At 41.4% G+C, this 22,536-nt stretch overlaps 1 protein-coding gene across 6 annotated transcripts in view; it reads right to left on the bottom strand.

Moving 5' to 3' along the window:
- Window positions 1-22,536, bottom strand: part of PHF3 (PHD finger protein 3) — an 85,923-nt gene that overhangs the window by 39,609 nt on the left and 23,778 nt on the right. For 3 of the 6 annotated variants that reach the window (XM_062186325.1, XM_062186328.1, XM_062186326.1), the window contains one exon: window positions 835-996. The exons of 1 other annotated variant lie outside the window; for it this stretch is intronic. In XM_062186325.1, coding sequence (XP_062042309.1) covers window positions 835-996 — 162 coding nt within the window. Of the gene's footprint in view, window positions 1-834; window positions 997-7,289; window positions 7,390-22,536 lie in introns of those variants that run through there. 2 more of the 6 variants (XM_062186329.1, XM_062186330.1) reach the window with 2 other exon arrangements.

The following is a 22,536-nucleotide window of genomic DNA, read 5'->3' as shown; positions in this document are numbered from 1 at the left end:
CAAAAAGTTGGGACAGGGAAAAAAGTGGCCATAGGTTTTTAAATGGAATATCTCTAATAGCATCTACATTCATAGTAACATAAATTATAACTCCTGATCTAACAAACTTATATACTGAAAGGAGGAAAAAAATATATACTTTTGTATAACAGGAAGAAAAGGAGGAAGGAGGAGGGACCAGCAGAGTGGGCTAAGCCTCCACCTGAAGCACCAGTATCCTATATGGGCCTCGGTTAGTATACTGGCTGCCCTTCGTCCCATCCAGGAAGAAGAGCTATGGCCTGGAAAGCAGAATGAGATGTCCCACGTGTACCCATGTGATGAGATGGGCCCCTACAGCCATGTGGGAAACCCAGAAGAAACTCCCAGCTCCTGGCTTCAGAGAGGCCCAGCTCCAGCCATTGTGGCCTTTCTCTCTGTCAATAACTCTACCTGTCAAATAAACCAATAAATCTTAAAAAAAAAAAAAAAAAAGAGAGAGAGAGAGAGAGAGAGAGAGAAGGAAAATCATCATTCTTAGTGAAGAGTCAATAAATATGTGAATCAAAATAACCAAAAGTAGCAATATATGCACTGTGCTTAGACATGAAGACAACTGCCCCCAAAATAAATCCAGTTTAAAGAGTTAATAGTGATTTCCTCTGGGAAAGAGGAAATACATAGTGGGACTGGAAACAAATAATAAATTGATATAATCTCAAAACTGATGATTGTCAAAATGCTTAGATTAGCAAACATCAAGAAGTTATGATCTCTCTGCCCAGCAAGTTCACAATTTAACACATCTGTCCCTATACCTCTGATTTTCTAGCTGGGCCTCTTCGGAAAGATTACCTTGTGCCATTAAACGAGGTGACTTTCTTGGCGATCTCACTGAATTTTCTTCTACTTTGTCCCTCAAATTCCTGTTAGGTAAAATCAGTTCTTCTTCATCAATGGTATCATTGCCACTTTCTTTAACAACTCCTTCATCCATAATATCGTCAAGACCAACAACTAGAAAAAAACAAAAATAACAAAAAAATTAATTTTTAAAAATATTGAGATATTAAGTATTTAAAGGCAGTAGTACAGAAAAATTTGTGTGATAGTTTTAATATAACATATCTGATATTGTTACTACTAAGCTCTCAATTCAGTTTTATAAATTCCTACCTTGTGATATAACCAGTCAAAGAGAAGATCAGCTATAAACTTTCCTGAATTTACCCTCGACTATCACTTTCGTTTATTATTTGCAGTCCCCTTTTTGAAAGTCTTGGTGACTACACTTGGAGATTTCAATTACTCCAATTTTGGTTAAGGTAATACAAGAGATTCCTACCCTAAAAAGCTTGTGAGTGTAGGTTCATACTAGAATCAAAAATTCTAATGAGGATGTTAGTACTCAGAGACACTGTGAATGTAACTTCTCTTTCACCAATGGTAGGGAAAATAGCAGGTGTTTAGTATCATAATTTAATTAAGCTTACTTTCTCCTAGTCAAGGGACAGGGCCATTTAACTGGGGAGGGGTAGCAAGAAAGGAGAAAGACTGGGGAACACTGAAGGAAATATTAACAATGTATTCATATGGCATTAGGTTTATTTCTATATAAAACAAATGCTTCTTTTTTTTGACAGGCAGAGTGGACAGTGAGAGAGAGAGACAGAGAGAAAGGTCTTCCTTTGCCGTTGGTTCACCCTCCAATGGCTGCCACGGCCGGCTGATCCGAAGGCAGGAGCCAGGTGCTTATCCTGGTCTCCCATGGGGTGCAGGGCCCAAGCACTTGGGCCATCCTCCACTGCCTTCCCGGGCCACAGCAGAGAGCTGGCCTGGAAGAGGGGCAACCAGGACAGAATCCGGCGCCCTGACAGGGGACTAGAACCCGGTGTGCCGGCGCTGCAAGGCCAAAATGTGCAAGTATTTCTCAGAGAGCAGTTAAATGGAATCTTGCAATAAGAATGTCATTATCAGGCCTGGATGCAAATCCCTAGAAGAACATCTAAATAAAACTTGATCAAAACAAAACACAACACAACCTTGACCAAGTCACTTAACCTCTCTAGTAACTTCTTTATCTCTAGAATGAGAATAACAATATCTGTCCTACCTACCTCACAGGGTTGTTGTGAGGATCAATTGAGATGATGTATGAGAACTCGCTCTGTAAACTCTAGAACACTATACAAATGTTAGTTATTATCTTCATCCTAGGGGTTAGAAGGAACCTCAAGAAGTTATCTAGTTCTCATCTTTGTATCCAAGTGGAACTTCATTTAAAAGAGCTCAACAGAGAATGGTCTATCCTAAAATTTAAAGAGAACAAAATTCTTCATGAATATACTTTCAAATGGTACAATCTTTTTGAAGAGCAATTTGACAATAAATAAAATCATTAAACTGCTCACTCACTTTGACCAAGACAAATTATAAAGAATAGAGAAAAGAATGAATTGTAAAGAAAATGCTGGCCAGAAAACCCAGCAAGAACCTTGTTAGAAATAAACAAGTAAAATGCACATTTACGTACATTATTTATTTAGGGGAGAAAAGGAGAAAATAGATAAAACTGTAATACCAAAAAGATATTTTCCAAATTTCCTGCTATATGCATGTATATCAGTATGTTTCTTTTTCTTTTGTGCAAAAAAATTCATCTTTTAATTCCATGTAATTACAAACTTCTTGAAGCCTCTCCTGTTTGTCAGTGAGCTCTCCCCATCTGATGCTGCCTACCATGTTATCATGCAGCATGAAAGCCCTTACCAGATATCAGTGTCATGCTCTGGGATTTCCCAGCCCCCAGAACCCTAAGCTAAGTAAACCTATATTCTCCACATTTGGTATTTAATTACAGGAACAGAAAACAAAGACAGATCCAATCATTCAAAACCCTGCTGGTCAACAACCTAGGGTTAGAGTAACAAGATAGCATTGAGATGTTTCTCAAAAGTAAGATTTCAAAGAATGCATCCTTTTCTATACTTCTGTTCCTCCTGGTAACATATTTCCTTGACCTAAAATGCCCACCCCTACACTGACTCAAGCTTTATGTTTCCTCCCCCAAGATTTTAGTGCTCAATCCAAACCAGACCCCCAACTGAAGCATCTCCTTAACTTTTTGGTGTCTCAAATTCTGTAAAATGGAGATAATTCAAATGGGTTTACTGTGAAAATTGATGTATAAAGTACTTTGAGCCTTATCTGGCATTCAGAAAGTTCTACATTAATTATCCTGTTTCATAGTCCATCTTTTGAACCCTACCATCAAAAATTATGTAGCTCTTCTTCCTTTTTCTCAACTCCCTTTAAAACAAATCAACCCACAGAAAATGTTATCTGAGATTTTTTTTTTTTTAAATTTTACTTATTTATTTGATAGGCAGAGACAGAGAGAAAGGTCTTCCACCTGCTGGTTCACTCCCCAAATGGCCCCAACGGCCGGAGCTGGGCCGATCTGAAATCAGTAATTCACAGTACAGTATGAATAACTGCTGGCAAAAACCCTCCCAAATAAGTATATGGGTTTTTAAAAGAGTTAAACCCAACACCTTTTGCTAAGAAATTGAGTAAATTAAAAACTGCCCACTATCTCCCAGCCCCAGGATACCTCCTCTCGAGCACCTACTGTGCCTCCCCTCACACTGTAACAAAGCAAACTGAGGATTCCATGTCCAGCTGTTCAAAAATTGGCCAGCCACATTCAATATACCTACCAAAATGAGGAGTTGGGTTATTTAAAAAAGAAAAAGAAAGGCCATGGCATAAATCTTTATGAGACAAGGGCACCAACCATGAACTACAGAAAAAAAATATTATTCTTTGCTTTCCCTTCTATATTCCAGAACTAAGTATCACTCTCATTTTCCAATTATGGCATAGAATTTATCCTACTGAATTATCTCCTTGAGCCTGAATTCAGAGCTCAATAACATTCCTTCTACCTCAATCCCAAATTCTCCTAATCAAGTTTGTTGATCTCTGATGCTAGTCAGATCTAATGTCATCCTGATATTATTTCAGACTATATAGTTCCAATCTATCTTTTTGGGAAGAGGAAGTGTATAAGATCAAATAAAATTCAGCCACTTAGAGTCAAACTTATAGCATTTGTCAACAACTGGGATTGGTTTAATTCTACACAAAAGGGGAGGATTTTAAGACAGGAACACTAAGAACTCTTCACATTTCATACGTGTTAATTCTGCTGGCAGTATAAACAGCTCAAACTACTAGGTCATTTATTTCCTCTGTTACAAAATTAAGTATCAGAGGATAAACAAAATAAAGAGCCTAATATCTCTGCAATATCCTAACAATAAAGGTTGGATATACACATCGTAAGTACTGGGTTGTTAAAGAAACAAGACAATATACGGACACTTCCTCTTAACCAAAAGCTTTCTCATCTAACATTACAGAAGGCTATCCAGCCTTCACTTAGCCCTCCTTTAGTGAGAGTTCAATCCTTCACAGACTAACACATTCACTCCAAAAAGATGCTAGGGTACAACATACTCTATACCAAGTTGTGTTTGACATACAACACAATTAACCACTTTGGGGTGAATTTATATTTTTAGATACCATCATTTGCCTAACTTGAAAAATAAATAATGCTACCATATGTTTTATCCCCATTCAGTTCCATCTTAAATTTTAAAACACAGGTTTACTGAGTCTAACTATGCAAATATATCTATTCTACCATGACTTAAAGGTGTGTAAAAAGGAAGATAATCGGCCGGCGCCGTGGCTCAACAGGCTAATCCTCCACCTTGCGGCGCCAGCACACCGCGTTCCAGTCCCGGTTGGGGCGCCGGATCCTATCCTGGTTGCCCCTCTTCCAGGCCAGCTCTCTGCTGTGGCCCGGGAGTGCAGTGGAGGATGGCCCAAGTGCTTGGGCCCTGCACTCCATGGGAGACCAGGAGAAGCACCTGGCTCCTGGCTTCGGATCAGTGCGGTGTGCTGGCCGCCGCGGCCACTGAGGGATGAACCAACGGTAAAGGAAGACCTTTCTCTCTCTCTCTCTCTCTCTCTGTCCACTCTGCCTGTCAAAAAAAAAAAAAGGAAGATAATCACCAAATACCTTTCCAAAAGAACTGCAAAGAACCTTCACGTTAAGTCTGAATAAGAGTAATGGCAACCGAAAGTCAGATGTGCTGTAGCACAGCAGCTTAAGCCACCACTTGGGATGTTCACTGCCACAGAGTCCTGCCTGCTCTGCTAATGCATCAGGGAAGAAGCAGATGCCAGCTCAAGCACTTCAGCCCGTGCCGTCCACATGGGAGACCCAGACTGAGTTTCTGGCTCCTGGCTTCTGCCTGGTCCAGCACCACTGCTGAAATCATTTAGGGAGTAAAACAGCTGATGGAGGAAATCTCTCTCCCCTATCATTCTACCTTTTAAATAAATAAATCTTTTTAAAAACAAAATAAAAAAGTTACTAAAAAGGCTTAAACATTTCAGATGTGTATACTGTCTTTTTGTCTCCTATGTCATTAACTTTCCTCTCCTACTTGGTTCTTAATATGCTTTCTCTCAGTGACTGATGTGTGGGGGTTTTTTTTTTGTTTGTTTGTTTGTTTGTTTGTTTTTGAGAGAGAGGGAGGGAGAAAGACACATGCACACAGGCAGGTGGTGGGGTTTGAAGGTTGGGGAGGAGGAGGGAGTGGAGGACCTGAGAGCTCCCATCAACCTGTTCACTAACCAAGTGCCCACAGTGGTGGTGGTAGAGACTGCCAAAGCTGGAAGCCAAGAACTCAGTCTGGGTCTCCCACATGTAGAGACCTGGGACCCAACTATCTGAGCGACAATCTGTTGCCTCTCAAGGTCTACAAATGCAGGAAGTCACAACTTGGGAGCCACAGCTAGAAATTAAAACCCAGGCATTTTGATGCAGGACTCAGGAAACCTTAACCAGTGGCTTAACTGCTAGGTCAAATACCCACCCAATATAATTCTTTGTACATATTTATGAATATTTTATGTTACCTGTTTAAAATATTTTCTATCTTTTACATGCGTTTAGTATTCGGTATCAATCTAAATAAACTTTTATTCACAATGCTTTCTTCAGTTACACACGTTGTAAGTCTTATGTTTAAATATTTGCAAATATCTCAAGTTTTGTCAAACACAAATTCATAGAAAGAATTTATAAGTATATTCATGGGAAGAGAGCTTTCTATCAAATAAGTTTTAAAAACACCAGGAACTCCATGGTTTAAGGAGGAATTTATAGGAACTTTCTTTGAAAGAGGGCTGTCAAATCTTAAAAAAATGAGAGTTGAAGGAAGTTTAAAAAGAGTATATTTACGGCCAGAGCCATGGCTTAACAGGCTAATCCTCTGCCTTGCGGCACTGGCGCACCGGGTTCTAGTCCCAGTTGGGGCGCCAGATTCTATCCCAGTTGCCCCTCTTCCAGGCCAGCTCTCTGCTATGGCCCGGGAAGGCAGTGAAGGATGGCCCAAGTGCTTGGGCCCTGCACCCGCATGGGAGACCAGGAGAAGCACCTGGCTCCTGGCTTCGGATCAGCATGATGCGCCGGCCGCAGCGGCCACTGGAGAGTGAACCAACGGCAAAAAGGAAGACCTTTCTCTCTCTCTCTCTCTCTCTCTCTCTCTCTATCCACTCTGCCTGTCAAAAAAAAAAAAATTTTTTTTAAAAAAAAGTATATTTCCACAGAACTTCAATGTGCCAAATGGCATCAATGAGAGAAAAAAATGTATGTGTTACAGTATAATTGTTTCCTCAACTTGGTTTGTCTTGGTACTTCTCTGTTGTTCTCCCCTTCCCCTAACCTACCCATGAAGAAATTGAAGTTCAGATAGGAATTGCAGGGGAAATGGTTGCTGGGCATTAATGATTTTAAACCCCCAAAATTTTCATAACCCCCCAAAATGCACCAAGATAACTGTTATTTCAGAGTAAATTTTTCTCTTCCTTCTTACTGACATTTTGTAATCAATTCTGCATGGAAAATGTTAAAGAAAAGAGATTTCCAAAAGCCGTTATGTGAATGCCTAGAAAAAGAAGCCAGAAATGTACATGTTCAACAAAGATTTTCTACACAGAGGTAAGTGGTAGTGGTGCTACTTTTTTTAGTTTTAAAAAAAAAAAAATTATCAAAAGTACACACGCAGGCCGGCACCGTGGCTCACTTGGCTCATATGGGTGCTGGGTTCTAGTCCCAGCTGCTCCTCTTCCATTCCAGCTCTCTCTCTCTACTGTGGCCCAGGAAGGCAGTGGAGGATGGCCCAAGTGCTTGGGGCCCTGGACCCACATGGGAGACCAGGAGAAAGTACCTGGCTCCGGGCTTCAGATTGGCGCAGCTCCAGCTGTAGCAGCCATTTGGGGGGTGAACCAACGGAAGGAAGACCTTTCTCTCTCTCTCCCTCTCTCTCTCTCTCACTAACTCTGTCAAATAAATAAAAAAAGAAAAAGATAGGCCATAATATTAAAAAAAGAAAAATTACACATGCACATAGTTTTAAACAGTCATTTCTTCAATTCCATTAAGTTGTTAAGAAAATCATTAATGCCCAGCAACCATTTCCCCTGCAATTCCTGTCTGAACTTCAGTTTCTTCATGGGTAGGTTAGGGGAAGGGGAGAACAACAGAGAAGTACCAACACAAACCAAGTAGGGGCTTGCAGGCCACAGAACTTCAGCTTTTTTCTTTGCCTGAAATGGACAATCACAGCACTGTAAGCACAAAAATGACATGGGCTAACTTTTTAAAGTATAGATCTTGGTGCTGTTTTTAAGAATAGTCTATAGGGACTAGCGCTGTGGCGCAGTGGGTTAACGCCCTGGCCTAAAGCGCCAGCATCCAATATGGACGCCGGTTCTAATCCTGGCTGCTCCTCTTCCTATCCAGCTCTCCGCTATGGCCTGGGAAAGCAGTAGAGGATGGCCCAAGTCCTTGGGCCCCTGCACCTGCATGGGAGGCCTGGAAGAAGCTCCTGGCTCCTGGCTTCAGATTGGTGCAGCTCCAGCCATTGTGGCCAACTGGGGAGTGAACCATCGGATGGAAGACCTCTCTGTCTCTCTCTCTCTCTCCCTGCCTCTCCTCTCTCTCTCTCTCCCTGCCTCTCCTCTCTCTCTCCCTGCCTCTCCTCTCTCTCTCTCTCCCTGCCTCTCCTCTCTCTCTCTCTCTCTCTCTCTCTCTCTCTCCCTCTCCTCTCTCTCTCTCTCTCTCTCTCTCCCTGCCTCTCCTCCCTCCCTCTCCTCTCTCTCTCCCCCCCTGCCTCTCCTCTCTCTCTCTCTCCCTGCCTCTCCCCTCTCTCTCTCTCCCTGTCTCTCCCCTCTCTCTCTCTCCCTGCCTCTCCCCTCTCTCTCTCCCTGCCTCTCCCCTCTCTCTCTCCCTGCCTCTCCCCTCTCTCTCTCTCCCTGCCTCTCCTCTCTCTCTCTCTCCCTGCCTCTCCTCTCTCTCCCTGCCTCTCCTCTCTCTGTGTAACTGACTTTCAAATAAATAAATAAATCTTTAAAAAAAAAAATAGTCTATAAGGAATCCCAAGAGCAGAAGCTCGGAAGTCAGTGAGAGGACACTGCAATGATGCAGATGAGACATGTTAATAGCTAAGATTATGGTTGCAGGGAAGAAAATCAGAGGCACAAGTAGTAGTATTCTGGATAGTCTGAAAACACAGCCAGCAGAATTTGCTGATTACCTGAATACGGAACGTTAAAAGGGGAGTAGGGAAAGACATAAAGGATGATTTCAAAGTTTTCTGCTGAGCAACTTAACAGAAAGAATTACCATTTAGAGGTGGCAAAAAACACTGAATTTAGTGGTATGAGAATATGGCATGTGGATGGCAAAGATGGGGGTGGAGGAGGTATCAAGAGCTATTTTAAAACTTTAAATGCCTGCATGCAATAAGAGCACCAGTCCATGTCCTGGCTACTCCACTTCCAATCCAGCTTCCAACAAGAGTATACAGATAAACTTACCTAGGCAAAAATCATAACCTAAATAGAAAAATGATTAATATTACATGCATTTAGCCTTATAGAAACAGTAAAATATATCTTGCTCCATTCTGTAATGTTAAGTTTAAAAGTCAGTTAAGTACTTGTCATCACAAGAACTGGACTAGGTAATTTCTAGGAAAATCAAGCAAACAAATCCTCAAAGGAAAAACTACATAAATAAGGTTTTTTCTGTTTATGTGTTTTACACACACACACTTTATTAACAAGCAATCCCTTACTTTCAGTTCATACATTTCTAATATATCTATGTTTCCTGGCATCTCAATTAAATGAACGATGGAACACAACAGATGTTTGAGAAAGATACACTAATAATGAAGGAATTACAAGGGACCAGGCATTCTGGTTGAGACACTGAAGTCTCATATCAGAGTACCTGAGTTCAATTTCTGGCTCTGGCACCTCACTCCAGTATCCTGGGAGGCAGTGTTGAACACTCAAGTAATTGCATTCCTGCCACCCTTTAGGAGACCTGGATTCAGTATCCAGCTACTTCCTTGAGCCCTGGTCCAGCCCTGCATTGCCTGCATTTAGGAAGTGCACCAGTGGGTGGGAGCTGTCTCTGTCTCTGGACACACACACATACTGCCTCTCTCTGCCTCTCAAATAAAATACTGTTTATAAAAGATATTATCATAAAAAGAAGAGAAACAAATCATTCTCAAGAAACATAGTGGCTCTCACTATCCTAGAATGAATTTAATACCAACGGTCAGACAACCAAACATTTTAAGAATACTGATATGAAGCATTATTCACTATACAGCTTCACAAATAGAGGAATCTTGTAATTATGTTTAACCTGACTCTAATCAAGACTTTAAACCCAACTTCCAAATGTTGGGAAGTAAAACATACAGAATGAGCCAACTCTTAAACAATTTTAAAAATCTGCAACTTGGGATACTCCTAAGAGACATTTTAATTTATCTAAAAGTATCCATGAAAGGGTGTCATTATAGTGCAGTAGGTTAAGCTGCAGCTTGCAACATCAGCATCCCATATCACAGTCCTAGCTGCTCTGCTTCCAGCCCAGCTCACTAGTTCACTTGGGAAAACAGTGGATGATGGCACAAAGATTTGGGTTCTATCACCAATGTGGGAGACCAGGATGGAGGTTCCATGCTCCTGGCTTCAGGCTGGCCTAGCCCTAGTCTTTGCAGTTATTTGGTTAGTGAATCAGCAGATGGAAGATCTCTCTTGCTCTAGCTCTCTCTCCTCCCCCCGCTTCTCTACCTCCCCATTCTGTATCTGTCACTCTGCCTTTCAAATAAATCTTTTAAAAAGTATCAATGACAAAGGGCATGGGGAAACTTCAGAAATATAGCTAATTACCAGATCACATCTTCATTTCATTTGAATGAACTAGATGAAAATGTTATCTTGGGGACAAATGGTAAATCTGAATACAAACATAGCATTAGATGGTATTAGGAAACTATATTTCAGTTGGGATTCTGGTAATGTTACATATAAGTCCTTTTGGGGGGAAGATTTATTGTGAAATTAAGCTAAATGCATGGATTAAATGGATGAACTGGTAAACTGATCAATGAACACAAAGCTAAACAGTAATAGTGGGGGCCAGCACTGTGGCACAGAGGGTTAAGCCTCCACCTGTGGTGCTGGCATCCCATATGGGTGCCAGTTCGAGTCCCAGCTGCTTCACTTCCGATCCAACTCCCTGATAATGGCCTGGGAAAGCAGTAGGAGATGGCCCAAGTACTTGGGCCTCTGCAACCATGTGGGAGGCCCCAAAGAAGCCCCTGGCTCAGTTCTGGCCAGATGGAAGACCTCTCTCTCTGCCTCTCTGTAACTCTGCCTCTCAAATAATAAATAAATCCTTAAAAAAATCAACAGATACTGAATTTTGGTGAAGGGTAAGTGTGTGCATGAGAATAGTTCAGAAAGCTCACGAAAAACCTAATTAAAAGGTAAGCTACTTTGGAACAAAATAGTTGCACTTTTTGAAGTATTCTGTCTTTTCTGTTTTTCAGTGTTTTAGATTTTCAAAATTCAAGGTTACATTTAAAAATAAAGAAAAGTATAAATTAAAAAGCATCATTAGGGGCTGGCGCTGTGGCATAGCGGGTAAATCCACTGCCTCCAGTGCCGGCATCCCACATGGGTGCCAGTTCGAATCCGGGCTGCTCCATTTCCAATCCAGCTCTCTGCTATGGCCTGGAAACACAACAGAAGATGGTCCAAGTCCTTGGGCTCCTATACCCACATGGGTGACCCTGAAGAAGCTCTCTCTCTCCTCACTCTCCTCTCTCTCTGTATATAACTGACTTTCAAATAAATAATTTTTTAAAAAAAGCATCATTAACCAGATATCCAAACAGCTCATTTACATAATACCTTATTCAAATACAAATTTAACGTAGCAAAACAATATACAAGGTAATATTTTAAAAGGAAAAAATGTTGAGAAAAACTAAGCAAAGGTAAATATTAAGAAATTAATATTAAAGTCAAGGATGAGGTTAGTATACAGAGGAATTATAAACATTTGCCTTTTACCAGGCGTTCCCTAATTTCACGCAGCTAAAGTCAAACTCTGTCAAGCTATTAGCAAAACTCTTTACGGGAGAAAAGCACATGAAAAAAATAGTAACCAGACATTAAAAAGGTGCTGCCTCTATGCAAAATGCATTTCAAGAGACACCTTTATAACACTTTTTATTGACTTTAAGTATACACTAAAGCAGATGGTCTCCTAAGGGAGTGCACTACTAATGCTATACACAAGAAAATGTCCGGGAAGAAAATACTATATGTTCTGTTCCTAAAAACTGAAGAGAAATTAAACTTTACTAATATGTAACCAGATTGACACTAGTTATCCTTGGAAGAATCATATCAATCACAGTTTCTCTAATGAGAGATACAAGAGAAGAATAAGAATTCCATGAAGCAGAACACACTCAACTTCTGCCTGAGTTTGCCTTCAGCATTCTGCTTTGTTACAAGGTGTCATTAATAAATAGTTCCTCTTAGATTTATATTTAAAAAATTCATAAACTGTAGCTTATAGTATTTTTAATGAACTGGTAAGAGATTATTAACAGTCTTTATACCATATCAAGGTTCTCCATTAATTCACAGCAAAGCCATTGTAATTATGGGTGTTATGCAGTTTTGTTTTACCTGCTAAGCTTATACTTACAAGTAATCGTGATATGTCTTACTAAGAAATAAACAATCTTGATCTGTCCTTTCTAGATAAAGATAATATTTTATCTTTAAAATAAAATTGGGGCTAAGAAAATTTATATTTAGATGTTTTAATAATAACTTCCTATTAGTTTAAAAAGAACAAGTATACTGAAAGGTATTAGAAATGTTCCAATTAAACTGCAGTAAAAGCCTCTGCACATTTGATAAAAGCAAAAAAACTAGGATTTTAACTAACTACAGCATATAGTGAATTTCCTTCACTTGAGTATACATACCACTGTTAAGATAATCATGGAAATCAAGCATCAAAATAAGTTCAATTTATTTTTTAAAAGATTTATTTTATTTCTTTTTTATTATTTATTTGAAAGGCAGAGGTAGAAAAAGACAGATCTTCTATTCTCTGGCTCACTCTCCAAACGGCAGCAACAGCCAGGGCTAGGCCAGGTCAAAACCAGGAGCCAGTAGCTTCCTCTGGGTGACTCACATGTGTGCAAGAGCCCAAGTAGCTGGGCCATCATCCACTGCTTTCCCAGGCATATTAGTATGGAGCTGGATCAGAAGTGGAGCAACAGGGACTATCAGCACCCATTTGGAATGCCAACACTGTAGGTGGAGGCTTAACCTTCTATGCCATGGCGCTGGTCTCAAAATAAACTCAATTTATTACTAGATGTATAATAGACTATATCAGAGTAAGATGAAATTATCAAAATGAATATGCATATGTACACATATGTATATATTTAAGCATTTTTCAAAAACTAAGCATATGTAATCATTGCATTCCAAAATTCCTAATTTTAAAAATAAACATAATTTATCCATAGCTCATCATTTAAAAACATTGTCTGTTACCCAATGGACTTTTTAAAATATCAACACAATAGAATAAAACTATACACAATTATCAATGTGTAATCAAAAACATCTTACTCTAGCCGGCGCCTCGGCTCAATAGGCTAATCCTCTGCCTTGCGGCGCAAGGCACACCGGGTTCTAGTCCCGGTCGGGGCACCGATCCTGTCCCGGTTGCCCCTCTTCCAGGCCAGCTCTCTGCTGTGGCTCAGGAAGGCAGTGGAGGATGGCCCAAGTCCTTGGGCCCTGCACCTGCATGGGAGACCAGGAGAAGCACCTGGCTCCTGCCATCGGATCAGCACGGTGTGCTGGCCGCAGCGCGCCTACCGCGGCGGCCATTGGAGGGTGAACCAACGGCAAAAAGGAAGACCTTTCTCTCTCTCTCTCTCTCTCTCTCACTATCCACTCTGCCTGTCAAAAAAAAAAAAAAATCTTACTCTTCATCATAAACACGCACAGTTTAATAACTTGGGCTATCACTGCCTTGATGAAAAAAGCCTAAGATATGCAGGCAGTAATTTTGCTACTCATCACCTTCCAAGTATAACAATACAAAAACTCAATTTCCCTCTAAAATTTTTCATACAAGCAAATAATCATGCTCTATGAAACCTGGGCTTGATCAAATGAGATTCAAGTTCCATTACTCTGGGGGGAGAAAACACAAATACAGCTTAGAAGAGTCTCTAAATGAGGCAGAACCAGCTCTGAGAACAAGTATTCAAACCTCTCAACTACAGAAGTTGTGCTCAAAACTATTAGCTGTTGTCTGGTATCTGTTGTTCTTCATTACTAGCACTCCTGTTTTTCACTGGGGCACAGGGTCACCCATAATAAAGACAGCATTCAATCTACCTTAGAGCTAGATGCACCTACTGTTTAAGTTGCAGTCAATGGGATACAAAAATTGTACATGCAATTCTCAAGATATGATCTTAAAGACCCTAGCTTTTTTCCCTTTTTTACTGACTGGAATGCACACTTCATAGCTGAAGGAGAAATCTGAAATTATAACTAATAACAGTGATCACAACATGGTAATGCAAGGTAGAAGGAGCTTAGGTCCCTGGTATTCTGAGACTCCAAATAAATTCTTGGTCACTTCTGAGCTACTACATGTAAAATAAGTTTTTTCCATTATATCACTGCTATTTAGAGTTTTCTAACACTCTCAACTAAACCTAATCCTAACTAAAAACAAAGGCCAAAAAAGAATTGTAAATCAAACTGATCCAGGATGTCGTAAGTCATGAAAGGAACATCCATGACAGCAGCAGAGACCAGGAAACCGTCTGTATGTAATACATAAAGTTTCTTCTTGGGGTCAGCCAGGAGACTGAGGAAATAAGAAATGAGCAGCCAAGGAGATCTATCATTGGGGAAATCCAGGTAACCAGGCTTTCTTGCTTCTATCTGCCACTGCCAAGGAATTATAACACTCAACTTCTCTAACAAGTACACTCAGCTTTAGAATAAGAAACATGAGCTGGGAATAGGGGCCTGAAACAAGTAATGTTCCTCCTGGGGGCACTACAAGTCAGTACAACAGTCTCATCTCAAGATCCCTTAAGAACCACAGATATGTTTCTCTTTTAACAGTACTCCTTTCTGGTCACTAACCTTAACACAACAAAGTAAAGGGTTCAGACTTTTGAACCAGCAGTTGAGACACCAGTATCTACAACAGAGTTATTGGGTTTAACTTCCAGTTCTGACTCCCAACTCCAGGAGTTGTTGTCAATACAGACCCTGGAGGCAGTGGTGATGCTCAAGTAATTGTGTTCCTGCCACCCATGTAGTAGAATTGGATTGTGCCCAAGTCCCAGTTTCAGCCTCAGCCCAGCTCTGGCCACTATAGCCATTTGTGGGTGAACCACTTGAAGAGAGTACTCGTTCACTCCCCCTGTCAGTCTCTTAAATAAATAAAACAGTAAAGGATATAGGGATTCATTTTTCTTCTTGATAAAAAATTTAATAATTACAGAGTTAATTAGACAAAGCAAAAGATAAAAGCCAACAAAATAGCTGCTCAACAACCCCTGATATTCTTTATACCAAAAAATAGTTTAAAATATTTATAAATTTATGTATACATGCATATCTGTTTGTATATGTACTTAACTTTGAGATGCAAAAGGACAAAGAACAAACATCCACCAATTGGTTCACCCCTCAAATGCCAACAGCTGGGACTGGACTGAGGCTGAAGTCAAGAGCTGGTCACTCAATTCCACTGCTTCCCAGAGTGCATATTAGAAAAAAGCTAAAGCCAGAAGCCAGAGGCAGCGGCCAGCACTGTGATGCAGTGGATGAAGTCATGGCCTACAGCACTGGCATCCCATGTGGGCGCCGGTTCAGGTCCTGGTTGCCCCACTAACAAGCCAGCGCCCTACTAATGTGCCTGGGAAAGCGGTGGAGGATGGCCCAGGTCCTCATGCCCCTGCAACCACATGGGATAACCAGTGTAGCCAGAGGCAGGCATCCAATCTAGGCATTCAGATATTGGATATACACATCTCAACCGCTTAGCCAAACATCCCTAACAATGATTTGAAATAACAAGGTAGAGGACCGGTACTGTGGATTAACAGGTAAAGTCATCGCCTGCAGTACCAGCATCCCATATAGGCACCAGTTTGAATCCTGGCTGCTGTACTTCCGATCCAGCTATCTGCTATGGCCTGGGACAGCAGTAGAAGATGGCCCAAGTCTCTGGGCCCCTGCACCCGTGTGGGAGACCTGGAAGAATCTCCTGTCTCCGGATCAGCACAGCTCTGGCCAGTGCAGTCAATTGGGGAGTGAACCAGCGGATGGAAGACCTCTCTCCCTCCAGCCCTCCCTCCGCCTCTCCTCCTTTCTCTGTGTAACTCCGACTCTCAAATAAATCTTAAAAATAAATAACGAGGGCCGGCGCCGTGGCTTAACAAGCTAATCTCTGCCTTGCGGCGCCGGCACACCGGGTTCTAGTCCCGGTCGGGGCGCCGGATTCTATCCCAGTTGCCCCTCTTCCAGGCCAGCTCTCTGCTATGGCCCGGGAAGGCAGTGGAGGATGGCCCAAGTGCTTGGGCCCTGCACCCGCATGGGAGATCAGGAGAAGCACCTGGCTCCTGGCTTCGGATCAGCGAGATGCGCCGGCTGCAGCGGCCACTGGAGGGTGAACCAACAGCAAAAGGAAGACCTTTCTCTCTGTCTCTCTCTCTCACTATCCACTCTGCCTGTCAATAAATAAATAAATCAATAACGAGGTAAAATAATCCACTATTTTAAGAAACAAGGGGCCGGTGCTGCGGCCACCTGCAGTGCTGGCATCCCATATGGGCGCCAGTTTGAGTCCCAGCTACTCCACTTTCAATCCAGCTCTCTGCTATGGCCTGGGAAAGCAGTAGAGGATGGCCCAAGTGCCTGGGCCCCTGCACCCATGGGGGAGACCCAGAAGAAGCTCCTGGTTCCAGATTGGCACAGCTCTGGCTGTTGTGGCCATCTGGGGAGTGAACCAGCAGATGGAAGACCTCTCTCCCTCTCGCTCTCACCCCCTGCCTCTGCCTCTCTGTAACTCTGCCTTTCAAATAAATAAATAAATCTTAAAAAAAAAAAAAATGAAAAGCTGCCTCGTGTTGATTAGTAAATAATTTAAATATCAAATTTTGCACATCTATTATGCAATAGTGCTCTGTGGTTATGAGAAATAAGTATGTCTGGTCAAGACAGTAATACACTGAAAAATTACCAATTAGTCTTGGTAATTTGGCATAAGGGTTAAGACACTGCTTTAGACTCACATGTCCTAGAATACAGGGCCTGGACTCAAGTCCCAATTCTGCTACTGCGTCCAGTTTCTTGCTAATAGATAGCCTGGAAGGTAGCAACTCATAGCTTAAGAACTTAATTCCCTGCCACACATAAGGGAGACAAACTGAGTTCCTAGCTCTGGACTTTCACTAGTCATTGGGGGACTAAACCAGTGGATGGGAGATCTCTGCCTGTCATTTGCGCTTTTACAGTCTTTCTGTATTTCAAATAAGTAAAAGAAAACAGAATCCTAGTCTTTAAAACTTCGAAATCAGAGAATATTAGCTCTTCTGCTTTATGCAGTATCATAAAGCTTTTAACTTCACTCTGGTAAAATGTACATTCAATAACCGCAAACTTTTACATCCTCTTTCAATAGTACAAATATTTCTGAAGTGTTAAAGCCCAATCAATTATGTTTAAAGTAGAACCTATTAATGTCATAAAGCTTATTTAAATTCTGAGCCGAGATCACAAAATGTAAAAATAAACTGATTTCAAATATGGCTAGTAGTTAATTTAGGAGGGGGAATTTTTTTTTTTTTTTTTTTTTACAGATTATAAAAATGAGACTGAAAAGAATTCACCTGGGAAGGAAAAGGCATAAAATGAAGATGAGAGAATGAAGAAAACCAAGTACAAGATGGCCAAAAACAAGCATATTTTATATTTTCAAAATGTTTTAGGACAAAGAGGTTAAAACTCTTCTCTTTCATATTTCTGGGGAAAAAAAAAAAAAACACACTACCTAGGAACCAGATGTCAAGCTCATTCTATTATTCTAAAAAGTGCATTTGAAGGGTAGGTTTTGTAATAAAGCTAGTTAGGCTGCCAGTTAAGAGGCTAGTATCCTATACTGGAGAGCCTGTGACCAAGTAACATCTCCAGTTCTGATCCAGCTTCCTGCTAACATGTCTGAAAGCAGCAGATGATGCCCAAATAATTGGGTCCCTGCCACCCACGAGAGAGAGATCCAGATGGGGTCCCTAGCTTCTGACCTTGGCCTGGCCCAGCCCAGCCCTTGCTATTGTGGGCATTTGGGCTGAGTGAACCAGCAGATGGGATGACATTCTCTGTCACTCTGCTTCTCAAAGAAACTTTTAAAAAAAATGCATTTGAAACCTGGTCTAGAAAACTGATCATTCCTTTTTTTTTTTTTTTTTGACAGGCAGAGTGGATAGTGAGAGAGAGAGAGATAGAGAAAGGTCTTCCTTTTTGCCGTTGGTTCACCCTCCAATGGCTGCCGCGGTAGGCGCGCTGCGGCTGGCGCACCGCGCTGATCCGATGGCAGGAGCCAGGTGCTTCTCCTGGTCTCCCATGCAGGTGCAGGGCCCAAGGACTTGGGCCATCCTCCACTGCCTTCCTGGGCCACAGCAGAGAGCTGGCCTGGAAGAGGGGCAACCGGGACAGGATCGGTGCCCCGACCGGGACTAGAACCCGGTGTGCCTTGCGCCGCAAGGCGGAGGATTAGCCTGTTAAGCCACGGCGCCGGCCCATTCCCTACTTTTTAAAAAAAATGAGAAACGCATATTTAAATATACAGATTCTCAGAATTTGTTATGCTTTTGTAACTAAATTTTAATACATTAACATCTGACATGTACTCTCTCAAATACTGTGCCAGCTATCCTTTATGATTTTTAGATTAATAAACAATAAAAACAACACTTCCTGACTGCAATGACAGCTACACAATGAGAATACAGTTCGTTCTGGAGAAAGAATTCCTTGCCCTTCTGACTTAAAACACAAGAGTAGTTTTCTCTTTCCTTCCAATTAAAACACCAGATGTTGGTGGTCTTATAATCACAGATAGAAATCTAATTTTAGACCAGTTTTTCTAACTAGTAAGCATACAATGTGATTTTTCACATGTGCAATTTCTCCTATGTAAAAAAAACTATCCAAAATACAATAATTATTAAACATTTTTAAGATGTAACTTATTTATTTGAAAGTCAGAAGTACAGAGAAAGAGAAATCTTTCATCTGCTGGTTCACTCCCCGAATAGCCACAACAGCTGGGGCTGGGCCGGGTAGAAACCAGGAGTCAGAAGCTTCTTCCAAGTCTCCCATGTGGGTGCAGGGAAAATCACTTGGACATCCTCTACTGCTTACCCAGGCACATTAGTATGGATCTAGATCACAGGTGGAGTAGCCAGGACACGAACCAGCAACCATATGAGATACAGACTTAGGTACCACTGGAGTTGTGAAACCCATCCAGTGAAATGTTCTCATCCTAATCTCAGACTCTGAACAAAAGAAATTAGCTTTACCAGGAAAAAAAAAGGGGGGGGGGGGAGGGGGGACCTTAGGTCAATTATGTTTTGAACATCTTCATTTTGGATATTCCTGGTACTTAAGCAAGCTTCTATATAATCATGCCACAAAAATTCAGTTTTGTTGTTACTTAAGTATACATTTGGTAAAACACACAGACATGATAAAAGTTAGGGACAAAAGATCAAAACTAGAGAAAGACAGTATACTTTAAGAAAGAATAGGGACCGGCGCTGTGGCACAGCGGGCTAACGCCCCGGCCTGAAGCACCAGCATCCCATATGGGTGCCAGTTTGAAACCCAGCTGCTCTACTTCCCATCCAGCTCTCTGCTATGGCCTGGGAAAGCAGTAGAAGATGGCCCAACTCCTTGGGCCCCTGCACCCGCATGGGAGACCCGGGGGGAAGCTCCTGGCTCTGGATCAGCACAGCTCGGGCTATTGCGGCCAATTGGGGAGTGAACCATTGGATAGAGAACTCTCTCTCTCTGCCTCTTCTCTCTGTGTGTAACTCTGACTTTCAAATAAATAAATAAAACTAAAAAAAAAAAAAAGAATAAATGGTAAACAAGTAATTGGCATAGCTCCAGTTCAGAAATATTCTGAGGGGGTGGGGTCTTTGGCACAATGGGTTAAGCTGCTACCTGCAACACTGGCATCCCATATGTGCCCCAATTCAAGTCCCAGTTGCTCTATTTCTGATCCATCTCCCTGCTAATGCTGCTGGGAGAGTAGCAGACAATAGTCCAAGTATTTGGGTCCCTGCCACATACGTGGTAGACACAGATGGGAGTTTCAGGCTCTGTTACAGTCATTTGAAGAGTGAACCAGCAGATGGAAGATTCATCTCTCTCTCTCCCTCCCTCCTTCTCTCCCTCCCTCTCTCTCATGCTGCCTTTCAAATAAATGAATGAATGAATCTTTTAAAAAATGAAAGAAATATTTTGAAAAGATTTTTCAACTAAGGAAAACAAATACAGCAGGGAGAAACAGTCCAGGGCATTAGATACAGTCCTAAAGAGCGCCAAAGGAATCCAGGGAGAAACAGTGCAGGGGCATTAGACACAGACCTAAAGAGCTCCAAAGGAATCCAGGCAGTAACTAAGGTGAAAATGTCAACAAGGGATTCTTCAATCCTGCTACAACTGAAGAAAATATAATCAGTGGATCTTAGTAAAACAGAGATCAAGATGGTGTTTTGTTTGTTTGCTTGTTTGTTTTTAAACAGGCAGAGTGGATAGTGAGAGAGAGAGAGACAGAGAGAAAGGTCTTTCTTTTTGCCGTTGGTTCACCCTTCAATGGCCGCTGCGGCCGGCACATCATGCTGATCCGAAGCCAGGAGCCAGGTGCTTCTCCTGGTCTCCCATGCGGGTCCAGGGCCCAAGCACTTGGGCCATCCTCCACTGCCTTCCCGGGCCACAGCAGAGAGCTGGCCTGGAAGAGGGGCAACTGGGATAGAATCTGGCGCCCCAACTGGGACTAGAACCCGGTGTGCGGCGCCGCAAGGCGGAGGATTAGCCTGTTAAGCCACGGCGCCGGCCAAGATGCTGTTTTAATGTCTCAGCACACTATCAAGGAATAACTACTATTTCACACACACACAAAAAAAAAGAGAACAAAAAACGGGGGACAAACTCACAACTTATTCTTGGTTTTTGTATGTTTCTTACAATTGACCCATTTTGTGTAATCTTCCAATTTTTTGGAGGACAACTGTTCATAGTACTTTCTTATAATCTCTTCTATTTCTATTTAATTGGCAGCAATGCCCACATTTTAAATTCTGATTTCAAAATTGTGAGGCTTCTCTCTTTCAGTTGTGATTTAAAAATAAAGAATAATCAGTGGACTAAAGAGAATAAAATCTATGGATTTTTCTCAGTAAGTTGTCACTTTAAACAGAGAGTTATCAAAAGCCATCTACACCAAAATGATCTCTTATACATGAAACTGTAAGTCTTCTCCTGTCTAAACATACATTAAAAAGGATCCCCAAAATCATTTTCTGAGAAAAATCTTGGCCCTGTCCTCCACAAGGACAACACAGTAACTTTCTATTCATATAAACATCCTTATTAAGGCCTTTAAATTTACACAATGCCATTAGGCCCTGTTCATTAACAAAAAGAATATGTCTGTGCATGAAGCTGGTGAAAGAAAAAAAAGGGTAACTGCATTGTCAACAATTCTCAGACAATATCATACAACTCATTTCATATCAATAAATTTTAAAATACAGTAAGAAATTCTAACCAAGACAGGTTGTTTGAAAAATAACTTAAAATCTTTCTTGGGATTGGATCACGCTACTATATTAAAACCTGTATGAAATACACTGGGATTTATATTAAGGAATATAAGAAAAAGGCCTATCTTCTCTGCAAGTATATTGCTATGGGATTTTTTGTGTATCACACTACTTTTAACTGCAGATGAGGGACCGGCGCTGTGGCCTAGCAGTAAAGACGCTTTCTACAGTGCCAGCATCCCGTATGGGCACCAGTTTGAGACCTGATCCACTTCTGATCCAGCTCCCTGCTATGGCCTAGGAAAGAGGCAGAAGATGGCCCAAGTGTTTGGGCCCCTGCACTTGCTTAGGAAACCCAGAAGAAGCTCCTGGCTCCTGGTTTCAGATCAGCCCAGCTCTGGCCATTGTAGCTATTTGGGGAATAAACTAGTGGATGGAACATCTGTCTCTCTCTGCCTCTGCCTCTCTGTAACTCTGCCTGTCAAATAAATAAATAAATCTCTAAAAAAAATAATAAACTGTGGATGAAACTTTTTTAGAATCTGAAGTGATTTTTCTTTTCCTGGCACTGGATTTGTTTTTACATTCAAGACACTATATTTTTCATCTCAGAATCTGATCCTTGTCCACAAGGAAATCTGAGCACCAAACCTGTAAATCTACCTGTAGCACACATACTGGGCCCATTATCTGACCTCTTTTTCCTTGTGTTCTTTTGTTCAGTCAAAATTTACTAAATGCCTATATGAATATAATATAAAAGGAATCCCTGCCATCATGGAGGTAAATTAGGTAATTTATTTTTCATAAAGTATTTGAAAAGTCCTCATAAATCATGACATTAAAAACAGTCATGTTGACAAATATGAAGAATCTGGGTTTTTACCTTACTTGCATACTAAGGAACTGGTATATTAGTAACTTTTGATTTCTGACAGGGTATATTAGTAACTTATGATTTCTGACAGAAAGCATGAGAACACCGGGTCAGAAACCAAGAAATCTTAACATTTGCAGCACAGCTAACAGTATAGTCATGATTTTATGTCAACTCCCCCTGCTCCCTCGAGCTCCACAGGGGCAACATAGGTGTGCCTAGAGATGCCTACCACAATGGGTTGGAATACAAGACAGGAACTGTGTGGAATTAACCACATTTATAGTAAGCAATAACAGAGCCTGCTTTTTGTCTAGGATA

The sequence above is a fragment of the Lepus europaeus genome, chromosome 3 (genome assembly GCF_033115175.1).
Source record: "Lepus europaeus isolate LE1 chromosome 3, mLepTim1.pri, whole genome shotgun sequence".
Taxonomy (NCBI): domain Eukaryota; kingdom Metazoa; phylum Chordata; class Mammalia; order Lagomorpha; family Leporidae; genus Lepus; species Lepus europaeus.
This window is presented reverse-complemented; position numbering and strand designations above follow the sequence as displayed.